The following is a 12,918-nucleotide window of genomic DNA, read 5'->3' on the forward strand; positions in this document are numbered from 1 at the left end:
ACAACACATTCAACTCAAACTTGACATATGGATATGTCATGAGAAAATACAGGCCAAGTTCGAATTTGGTCATGGTTCGATGATTTTTGGCAGAGTTATGCCCCTTTTACTTTGAAAATAATATAAAATTTTCAGTTTCCGTTCATTATCTCCCCAACAGTACAACACATACAACTGAAACTTGATATATGGATATGTCATGAGAAAATACAGGTCAAGTTTGAATTTGGTCATGGTTCGATGATTTTTGGCAGAGTTATGCCCCTTTTACTTTGAAAATAATATGAAATTTTCAGTTTCCGTTCATTATCTCCCCAACGGTACAACACATTCAACTGAAACTTGATATATGGATTTGTCATGAGAAAATACAGGTCAAGTTCGAATTTGGTCATGGTTCGATGATTTTTGGCAGAGTTATGCCCCTTTTACTTTGAAAATAATATGAAATTTTCAGTTTCCGTTCATTATTTCCCCAAAGGTACAACACATTCCACTCAAACTTGACATATGGATATGTTTTTAGAATGCCCTGGCCAAGTTCAAATTTGGTCATGGTTCAATGATTTTTGGCAAAGTAATGCCCCTTTTACTTTGAAAATAATATGAAATTTACAGTTTCTGTTCATTATCTACCCAACAGTGTTACATATTCAACTTAAATTTGACATATGGATATGTCAAAGGAATGGGCAGGTCAAGTTGGAATTTGGTCATGGTTTGATGATTTTTTTGGCAGAGTTATGTCCCTTTCACTTTGAAAATAATATAGATACATCTTAGGAATAAGCAGTTTAAGTTTGAATTTGGTCGTGGTTCAATGATTTTAGACAAACTTATCTTTCCTGAATGTTGGAAAAATTTTAAACTTTCAGTTTCAGCACTCATACTTTTAGCCATTATTTTGGCTACAAATATGCAATATGCTATTTCTAAAAGGTTAAGACTGAATAATTTCAGTGCCTTGAACATTGTATGAAAATGGTTTGTGTTAACATTGAAAAGTTTTAAGGGCTTTGAACTTAAAATAAAAAAAAATAATTTAAATTAATGCACCATCTGAAATTTTGGCTGCATGCGGGGGCATCCGTGGCATGATGACACATTTCTAGTTTAAATATATTTCTGCAGTAAAGATAGTGAAGTTTGACACTTCTTTTTGTTTTAGTTTTTCTGTAGGTCCTCCAAGTGTCAAACACCTTTGTTGGTTTCACTGATACTTTTTCATGTCAAAATTATTTTAGGCTATATGATTACAAGTCTATATTATATGTGACAACACAGGCTCCTCTAAAAAAAATAATATACATACCATAGTATAAACCCATTTTTGTCATCTATAATTAAAGGGCTTGTACTATAATACACCTATATAATTAACCTACTTTCTTTATAACCAGCAGCCAAAAGGGGTTATTATCTAATTCAGATAAATCAGGTTTTACCACAGTGGGGTCATCAACACCTGTCCTCTTATCTTATAGTACTAATGACCTCAATTTTGGTAGATTGCTTCTTGTCGTTTGATAATATTACAGCAAATTACTTTCAGTGACACAATTTGGGGCTATGAATGTCCTATTGACTGAATTTTTACATCTTGGAGCGATGTCCCCATTAAGGCAACCTTTAACAATAGCAACAATATCCAGTGTGATAATACCTCAATTGCCTTTTGTTGTACACAATGAAACCTTGGCAGAGGGGGGTTGAGGGTGTAACCTTGCCATGAGGTTAGCAAAACATAATAAAAAAGCCGAAGTATAGCTGTGGTCGGTTTTATTGACATATTATCTATATGCAATTTCTTTTCCATATTTTGGCCAGTATTAACAATTCTTTGGCTGTTTTTTGTTTTTTTTGTCAATGCATGATAAGATTGTTAAATCAATCATGTTCATTGCAATACTTTCTAAAATTGGAGTTTTTTGGATCATATTTGTAATAAATGTTAACTTTTTTAGGTCAAAGCTCCTCTGACATTCTTTAAAGGGTGCTTAATTTTTATGTGAAATATTGAACTATTTTAGTTTTGCTGACTAATATTAATTTATTGGCTAGTACTTATGAATGATAATTTATTTGTGAATAATAATTTATTGGCTAGTACTTATGAATAATGATTTTTTGGATAGTTATACTTCTGAATAATAATTTATTGGCTAGTAACACTTATGAATAATAATATATTGGCTAGTTACACTTATGAATAATAATTTATTGGCTAGTCACACTTATGAATAATAATTTATTGGCTAAGTTACACTTATGAATAATACTTTATTGGCTAGTTACACTTATGAATAATGATTTATTGGCTAGCTACACTTATGAATAATAATTTATTGGCTAGTTACACTTATGAATAATAATTCATTGGCTAGTCACACTTATGAATAATAGTTTATTGGCTAGTTACACTTATGAATAATGATTTATTGGCTAGTTACACTTATGAATAATAATATATTAGCTAGTTATATTTATGAATAGTGATTTAATGGCTAGTTAGACTTATGAATAATAATTTATTGGCTAGTTACACTTATGACTAATAATATATTGGCTAGTTACATTTATGAAAAATAATATATTGACCTTATTTTGCTTCCGGTATTATTTAGTGTCTTGTCTGTGACTAATCAAATCAAAAACTATTGCTGCAACTATTTTTTTAGGAAAATTTGTGAAATAAATATTGTTATTTTTGAAAAAACACTTACCGACATTTCCTTAAGTCTAACCTGCAGGGAATTGATTCTTTGGGTCAGTGAAAGAGAGCTTTAATATTTTCTTTGTAAGCCAGTAGTTACAAGTTTAAATCCCAGCCATGGTCGGAATTTTTCTGATGCATTTGCATCTTTCTGTTATGGTCTAAAAAGATCGTAAGACAGGGCTTTTCCTGGAAATCGGAAATAATTCAGATTTTTTTAGATATTTGTGTATCTTTTAATTTAAATAGAATTGGATATAAAAATATGTTTCAATAAATTGTTGTATATTTCAGGTCCTCCTGGTGTACCTCACAGATTGATTGACTGCTACTTTGTTAGACCAGTTGTCTGCTTCAACTGTAAGTAATTTAAGTTTATATTAATTTTTTGTTAAGTGATACTGAAAGTTACCATGGTTCTTTTAGTGGAAAGTTTTCATTTGGTGTGAAACAGATGAACATGACTCCTCCCTTTATTCATATACAGCATGACTCCTCCCATTATGCATATATGAATAAAAATAATGTCAAAACAAAAGTCTTGAGTGGAGGATGTATATAGGAGTGAGCTTGTCGGTTGATGGTTAGTTGGTTGTTCCGCCCATCATTCATGGATTGATAATAAAATAATTATGCCTAAATATTTGGCACATAGAGCTGATGTGTCTTACACAAAACCAAAGCTTGTAGCTCAAAGGTTAAGGTCACTGTTAAAAGAAAATTCTTCATTAAACAGCATTGATGTGCCTGCTAGGTCAACAATCTGCAGTTCTGACAGTAGATAATTATATACACTTTAAGGCACAGTGTTAACAAGTCTCCAGCTCAGAGGTCAAGGTCGAGCTTTTACAGTTAAAAGTGATGATTCTGAATGTATTGTTGTGTTTTGCGCATTAATTTGTTACTCATGGATGGATTTTGAAATTAAAATCTATAAATATGCATCTTTTTGGGATGACATGTAACGACCAAGAACTTCAGCAGCCCAAAGGTGAAGGTCACACTTTAATGTCCAAATTGAATTGATGATCAAGTGTTACTAGTTACAAATTCTGTCATTCCTGGATAGCAATTTAAAATTACTAGGTATAATTAATTTTGTGGGACATTAAGAAGTTAAATGAAGCGAAAATGCTAGGACAGCTAGAAAGGTGAAGGTTATATTAGATTTCAAAATAGTATCTTTAGTTGTTATGGTCATATCTACGCCTTTTATTCATGGATGCTTTTTAGCTCACCTGAGCTTGCTCAGGGTGAGCTTTTAGGATCGGTGAATGTCCGTCGTCCGTCGTCCGTCCGGCCGTCCACAATTGCTTGTGAACACTCTAGCGGTCGCATTTTTGCCTCAATCATCATCAAACTTGGTCAGGATGCTTATCTAGTTGAAAGCTCGGATGAGTTCGAACATGGGTCATCTCGGATGAAAAACTAGGTCACAAGAGCTAAAAATAGAAAAACCTTGTGAACACTCTAGAGGTCACATTTTTGACCCAATCATCATCAAACTTGGTCAGGATGTTTGTCTAGGTGATAGCTCGGATGAGTTCGAACATGGGTCATCTCGGATGAAAAAGTAGGTCACAGGAGCTATAAATAGAAAAACCTTGTGAACACTCTAGTGGTCACATTTTTGAACCAATCATCATCAAACTTGGTCAGAATGCTTGTCTAGTCAATTGCTTGGATGAGTTCGAACATGGGTCATCTCTGATGAAAAACTAGGTCACAGGAGCTAAAAATAGAAAAACCTTGTGAACACTCTAGTGGTCACATTTTTGACCCAATCATCATCAAACTTTGTCAGGATGCTTGTTTAGATAATAGCTCAGATGAGTTCGAATATGGGTCATCTCGGATGAAAAACTAGGTCACCGGAGCTATAAATAGAAAAACCTATTAACACTTTAGCGGTCACATTTTTGCATCAATCATCATCAAACTTGATCAAGATGCTTGTCTAGGTGATAGCTCGGATGAGTTCGAACATGGGTCATCTCGGATGAAAAACTAGGTCACAGGAGCTAAAAAATAGAAAAACCTTGTTAACACTCTAGTGGTCACAATTTTGACTCAATTGTCATCAAACTTGGTCAGGAAACTTGAATAGGTCATTGCTTGGAATAAATCGAACATGGGACATCTCGGATGAAAAACTAGGTCACATGAGCTAAAAATAGAAAAATCTTGTTAACACTCTAGTGGCTACTGTTGTGATCCAAATATTCTGTTAATTGGTCTGAAAGTTTTTTTTGATGATTTCTAAGTCAAGATCAAACATGGGTCATCTTGGATGAAAAACTAGGTCACACCGCCCAAATATGGAAAAACCTTGTTAACATTCTAGTGGTCACATTTTCGACTCGATTATCATCAAACTTGGTCAGGATGCTTGTCTAGGTAATTGCTTGGATTAGTTCGAAATCGCATGTGAAACTAGGTCACCAGAGCTAAAAATAGAAAAATCTTGTTGACACTCTAGTTGCTACTGTTTTGATCCAAGTATCCTGGAAATTGGTCTGAAAGTTTGTTTTGATGATTTCTAGGTCAAGTTTGAATATGTGTCACATGGGTAAAAAACTAGGTCGCACTGCTCAAATATGGATAATCCTTGTTAACACTGTAGTGGTCACATTTTTGACTCACCTGTCATGAGACTTGGTCAGAATGCTTGTCTAGGTAATTGTTTGGATGAGTTTGATAATTCAGGTGAGCGATCTAGGGCCATCATGGCCCTCTTGTTTGAATAATTGGGCATACTGAGAATTTAAGAAGGTGTTTTTGTTAATGTTTAGTAACCATGCCTTTAATGTAAATGAAAAGTTATCAGTTCTATTACTGGGTCATAAATTGTCCTGTTTTCAAAGACAAGTCTTGTTGTATAGATTTTATACAGTTTGACCTTTATTAGGAGAGAATATGAAACAGGTTATATTGATTACATGTATAAAGAGATCTGGCGATAACAGAGATTGATGTTGTCATTAAACCGAAAGAAATTTGACTTACTTATTTTAATTGTTTTTGAATCATCTAAATAAGACATTTTTATAGATTATTGTATAAAATTGTAAAATCATATAACCAGAGAAAAAAAAATTCTTCATATATTTGTGAATATACACTATGAGTCTTTACTGTTTGTTTACAATATGGTGTTGTTACCAGATATTAGAAAAAACACAAGACACTAGGGAACTGGTGGGCCAATCCCTAACTGAGTACATGTCTTTAAAAGCAAATATATTGAAATAAATTTCATTTTTTTTTGTAATTCCCAACCTAAACACAAGTCATACAAATCATTATATTTTTCTTGAAAAGAAATCATATTTGTACCTGTAAATTTGTACCTGTAAGTTACAGGTTTAAATATTTATTTTTTTCTCCTTGATTTATAAATAATGTAAATTTTCATGATGGTGTAGCTTAGAATTGTTGCTAACTTAGCTGCAGTTGCATCATTCATCATATATAAATAATTAAGTGGTGTTATTTTATTTATATTTATTTATAATTATATATACATGTATATATGCAGGTACTACTTTCAGATAAGTCTAGCTAGCTATCAGTGTTCTACATCATTTATCAAGAGTCCTTCAAAAGTTTATCCATGACCTACAGGTGATGTTGGCTGAATATTGTGATAGTAATATTTGAACACTGTGATAATTTAAGTAATTCAGCACAGACAGACAGACAGACAGACAGACAGACAGACAAGTCACATGTTGATGTTAAGTATATGTACAATAGTGTGTATATTGATAATTGTAGAGGTGAAACTATGTCAGTGACTTGTACATCAATTGTCTTTGTGAAACCAAAATTACATTGAAATCACTAAAGTTTACCCTTCAATTAATTAGCTTTGAATCTTGAAAACAATGATAATATTATATCATTGATCTCTGTAAATAAGAATACTGTCAAACATGTGCATGTTTTTTCTTGTGAATGATAATAAACTCTCTGAAAATGTTATGGCAATGATAGAAACAGGCCCTGGTACCATCTATGAAGGCTGACAAAATTTTATAATGTTGACTATTTAATTGCAAGCATTCTTATAGACTAAAAGATAATCAAAGGCTAAAATTAACTCCATTTCCTAGGTCTCTAAAAGTACAACTTTTTATATCTGTAGTAATCACTTTAGGGCAGCTTGTTAAAACTTGATGGGAGTTATTGATAATTTAACAATTAAAACCTTCTTGACTTTTGCTTGACTATTATAATATATATTGTGGAATGTACTTTACAAGGTTACAACTTCCTGAACAGTAGGTCAAGAAGGAAATTTGCGGACTTATATATTAACTTTTGCCTTGCTATGACATGACATGATTAATTTTGAATTGAAACTTTGTTACTTTTAGGGATTTAAATTCCAGAAAAGTAAATTGTTTATAGGGCAAATCATTTTAATATTTGATTTGTTGTGAACTGGCAACTTTTTGAGCAAGTAGGCAACCAGAAAATCTGCAAACTTTAACTTGGCTTAATGATTAATGTTTTCAGTTTATTCTGCCTGGCACATAGTTTTCTATACATTAAGATATTTGCAAGAATGAATTAATTTCTTTCTTCTTACCGTAGCAACAAAAGTATTAAAATTTTCTTCTGGCATCATTAGTTATGTTACTGATGGATTAGGTAACTATGTGCAAAAGCAAAGGATGATTATATTGTTTTCGAATTTTGAGAAAAATTTTCGATTTTGTTGTAGCACTTTTATCAACTGTGTAAATACAGCACCATATATTTGGTTAACACAATTGTATCGGCTTGTCTCTTTGCCATGGATATAAGTTTTGAATATCATCCAAAGACAAAAAAGTAGAGAAGGATTTCATGTGTTAGTCATATGATATGAAGTATTGCACAATATTGGCACCAGTATGTTTGGTATTACTCAGACCAAGGTTGCTCATCAATGAATCATCCTGAAAACTAGACTGCTACATCACATAACAACGCCCTATAAAATACATGATGCTGGGTGGTTACTACAGTGAGACATGCCATTATTTAGATTGAACAGACACTTTCAATTGGTTCTTTTATGATTACCATAGCTTACACCTTTACCTGGCTAAATTATAGTATTATGGACTAATGCCTTATGCTTTCAAATATTTTCATAGAGACACCTACCTCCAAATATTGTCTGTCTATCCAAATGGATGCTAAATGGGGGTCTTTCCACCTCATGAAAATTTTATTCACTCTGATATCTTGTTTCATTAACTCATTTATCTCACATACATTTACACAGATATCTCTGTCACAATAACTCTGATATATCTCAGTTATGTTAACTCATTTATCTCAGATACATTTACACAGATGTCTCTGTCACAGTCACTCTGATGTCTTGGTTTCGTTAACTCATTTATCTCAGATACACTTACACAGATGTCTCTGTCAAAGTCACTCTGATATCTTGGTTTCATTAACTCATTTATTGTGTCGCCTTGAAAAGGTGACATATAGGGGTTACTTTTGTCGGCGGTGTCGGCGGCGGCGGCGGCGTCTGTGTCGGCGTCGGCGTCCGCTAAAGCTTGTCCGGAGCATAACTCAGTCACTATAATTCTGATTGACTTCAAACTTGGTATGCATGCTTTTTTCAATAACCCGAAGTGCATTGCACAAGGACCGGTACTCTGCAGTTCTTATTTTTTGAGTTATTGCCCTTTGTTAATTTTCATACTTTATTTTGTCCGAGCCATTTCTCTTCAACTAAAAAAGCTATGGACTTGAAACTTCATAGGATGATAGATCTCATTAAGAAGAAAATGCAGTGCACAAGAACCAGTACTCTGCACTTCCTAATTTTTGAGTTATTGCCCTTTGTTAATTTTCATACTTTATTTTTGTCCGGGCCATTTCTCCTAATGTATAAAAGCCATGGACTTGAAACTTCATAGGATGATAGGTCTCATTAAGAAGAAGTGCAGTGCACAAGAACTGGTACTCTGCATTTCTTATTTTTTGAGTTATTGCCCTTTGTTGCTTTTCTTACTTTATTTTTGTCCTGGTTATTTCTCCTCAAGTATGAAAGCTATGGACTTGAAACATCATAGAATGATAGATCTTATTGATAAGAAGTGCAGTGTACAGAAACTGCTGCTCTGCACTTATTATTTTTTTAGTTATTGCCCTTTGTTATTGTTCATATTTCATTTTTGTCCTGGCCATTTCCCCTAAACTACATTGTTCACAAGGCGACACATCCGACTCGCGGAGTTCTAGTCTAAGATACATTTACACAGATATCTCCGTCACAGTCAGTCTGATATCTTGTTTTATTAACGCATTTATCTCAGATACATTTACACAGATATCTCTGTCACAATAACTCTGATATCTCAGTTATGTTAACTCATTTATCTCAGATACACTTACACAGATGTCTCTGTCACAGTCACTCTGATATCTTGGTTTCGTTAACTATTTTATCGCAGATACATTTACACAGATATCTCTGTCACAGTCACTCAGATATTTATGTTTTTTTAACTCATTTATCTCAGACATATATACACAGATATCTACAACTCATTAACATAGATAACTGAGTTTCATTAACACATATCTCAGATACATTTACACAGATGTCTCTGTCACATTCGCTCTGATATCTCAGTTTTGTTAACTCATTTATCTCAGATACATTTACACAGATATCTCTGTCACAGTCACTCTGATATCTCAGTTTTGTTAACTCATTTATCTCAGATACATTTACACAGATATCTCTGTCACAGTCACTCTGATATCTCAGTTTTGTTAACTCATTTATCTCAGATACATTTACACAGATATCTCTGTCACAGTCACTCTGATATCTCAGTTTTGTTAACTCATTTATCTCAGATACATTTACACAGATGTCTCTGTCACATTCGCTCAAATATCTCAGTTTTGTTAACTCATTTATCTCAGACAAATTAACACAGATATCTCTGTCACAGTCACTCTGATATCTCTCTTTTGTTAACTCATTTATCTCAGATACATTTACACATATATCTATGACACAATAACATTTCAGTTTTGTTACCTCATTTATCTCAGATATCTCTGTCACAGTCACTCATTTACCTCGGGCACATTTACACAAATATCTCTAACACATTTACTATGATATCTCTTTCACCCAGAAACAACATAGATACCTCATACTCATACAGATATCTTATAGCAAGCTCAAAGAGCTGGCCTGAAGGGCCTGCTTGCAAAGTGAACTTTATGGTAACACGAGTACCTGCTAGATAGTGATGGTTTTGAAAACTTTCGTCCGAAATACCTAATTGACACATTGCAACTTTTCGAAATACAACATAGCGATAAAAGCCGAGGTATTCTGATTGAAAACAGAAGCGTAGACTGGTGTCCTTCATACTTATATGGGAACCATAATAGGTCAGGGAACCAGAATAAACGAAAGCAATGTATAAAATACTGAATGACAATTTTAAAAACGGAAAATGTAAAATAAAAATGACTATTTTTTTATATTATATTACAGTAAAAGTAGATCAAGCTCACTTGAGGCTTTGCCTTTTTCATATTATAAATTGACATAAATATTTCAAACATATACTTAGTGAAGATTTTTCAGTTTATAAGTGACAGTATAATACTAGATACCTAAGACATTTTGGCTTATTATAGCAGGCACCAGTGGTGGAATGATGAATGAATGTATTTACACAAATAATTTATTTTTCTTTGTAAGATTCCTACATGTGTCAGTGAGATGCAAATGATTCAAAAGTCATTTATGATATTCAGCAGACGGACATTGAAGTCCTCTTAGAATAAATCTCTCCACAACAATAGCCCTCCCATCTGACAATGCCATGGTGGACAAAAGCTTTGAGACTTACATAGAATTTCCAGTCTCTGATGTGTACTAAGAATTTGCATATAACTTTGTAATGTTAGTTAAAAGAGAAAAACTAACTTTAACTTTCAGCTTAATATTTCTGTAAATCATGCATTCAGACTGGTTTCAGCTAGATAATAAGCTGAGTTACACAGCATTTGGTCTCATTCCGTTTTCTTCCTGAATGAGATCTATTTCTGTCTGGTAGCTTCTATTGAGAAAATGTCTGATGTGAAATCCTGAGAGTGTATGTAGGGCAGTGGATCAGTATGGCAATCAGACTGAGGATATTGACAGATTGTTGAGAACAGTTCCCTAGCAGCACCACAAATCAATACCTCTAGCACTCTATTATGCATTTATGCATGAACATCACAGACTATTTTGAACATTTCTGAGAAAAAATGCAGTGTTTGTTTGTAGAATTATTCAGCATGCAGTGATCCTTTTGATTAATAATGTCGTCTTTAGCAGTTATTTTCACTGTTGCCATCATTCAAGAGGTTATATACCCTCATATAAGAGGTTATATCTATATATAAAGCAAGAATAAAAAGCAACTTAGTGGTAAAATAAATTTCAAATCTCTAATAGTGTTTTTGGCATATATACCCTCCACGTGGTTATTTTCGAAAGTTTTATCTCATTCTGTCATAATATAGGCTTAAAATTCTCATATTATTTCTCATATAATTTATAGGACTGAATATGATGTATTTCTCAAATAATTTCAACATATGTATCATTATTTCAGTGGTAATGACATGTTATAATACAACCTGTATAGAACTGCAGACAGCTTGAATATCAGTGGGGCTAAATATAATTCTGATGGCAGCTTATGAGTTTTTCTGACCATTTAAAATTATGCTACTTTATATGTTATATTTATAGTAAACATTATGCAATGCCCCTGTCTGATGCAAGAATGTAACAGATTGAGGACAGTAATAGCGCAGTTTTAGAAAATGTCATAGCTATATATAGTCGTGACATTCCGAGAATCTGTGCTCTTGATCAGTTATATTACATAAAGTTATTAAGAACACACGCAGGGATCCTTCCGAGTGATTACACAATCATACTTTATATATAAACATTACACTCAATAGAAAACTTTCTTATTTTAATAATTATATTAATATACCATATAAAAAAAATATATAAAAATAAATGACATTTGTTATCTTATTTTACTTCAAATTTTTTCTGAAGAAGACTAAAACGTCGAAAGCTAAAGAAAAGCATTTGTTTTCATTGAACTGATTTAATATACCATGTAGAAATTCTTATTTTGTATTTGTCATTCTGTCTTAGATGTTATAGGCTACCATCTGCTGACAATTTATTGTATGGAAATGTATATATGGAAAAATAAGACTGGGTCATAATGACCTTTTAAAGAACAAAAAATGATGTATGTATATTCAGTAGCATATTTTGGGCTTGGTGCCAAACTGTTAAAGTGTTATATTGATCCTTAAAAGTTTCTTATGAGTCATATTCATATTTTCCATATGGTACAGTTATCGCAATTCACACCGGTTTTAAATGTGTGACAATATATGAGCCGGGCATCATTATACACGTATACTTTAAGCTCAATGCTCATGATCAAACTTATTCAACCAGTAGTTGTAATATGTAATGGACATGTCATATTTGAATTTTGGAAGAAAATTGGTTTCCAAATCAAATTTCTACCATCCCCAAAAGGTATGTTTTGCCCCCATACCTTTGTCAACATTGGCCCTTAAAAAACCCCACAAAAAACATAATTCAACACAATTAAAGTATAACAAATATTTATGTCTACCGAAATTTTGTTTGCCTTGCTGTAGGTCTGTCCCAACTTACCTTTGGATACTTATATGGCTAGAAGAACTGTACTTTCTCTTTGACGTCATTCATTCCATAAGGCTTTTATGTGGCTCTTTTCCTTTATGTGGCTATAAAGAACAAACAAGAGAAAAATGGAGTAGCCATATAAGTATTGTCTTGTTAGAATGTCCGTCCTTCCAGCTTTTGCAGGTCTAACTGCTAGGGGGAATTTGCTAAAACTTTACAGGAGTGATAATTGCCAACCCTAGTTGTGCATATTGCCAGAATGTTCAGCTTGGCTGCACAAATGCCCATTAGAGCTAAAAATAGAAAATCCTTGTCCTTGTCCGACTTTCACAAGTGAGATTTGATGAGTTATCAGTACCAACCCTTGTTGTACATATCTCTGGCACATTTACCTTTTGCTGCACTAGATGGCCATTACCTAAAAATACAAAAAACCTTGTCAGGCTTTCAAAAGTCAAACTTC

The 12,918-nt window shown here is 33.0% G+C and overlaps 1 protein-coding gene across 1 annotated transcript in view; it reads left to right on the forward strand.

The window, feature by feature from the left end:
• LOC132739686 (uncharacterized) overlaps positions 1–12,918 on the forward strand; it is a 120,588-nt gene that overhangs the window by 62,618 nt on the left and 45,052 nt on the right. The window contains exon 4 of the mRNA XM_060727450.1: positions 3,008–3,073. Coding sequence (XP_060583433.1) covers positions 3,008–3,073 — 66 coding nt within the window. The remainder of the gene's footprint in view (positions 1–3,007; positions 3,074–12,918) is intronic.

This window comes from Ruditapes philippinarum, unplaced genomic scaffold, assembly GCF_026571515.1.
Source record: "Ruditapes philippinarum isolate M1 unplaced genomic scaffold, ASM2657151v2 ctg1997_1_1_1_1, whole genome shotgun sequence".
Classification (NCBI taxonomy): Eukaryota; Metazoa; Mollusca; class Bivalvia; order Venerida; family Veneridae; genus Ruditapes; species Ruditapes philippinarum.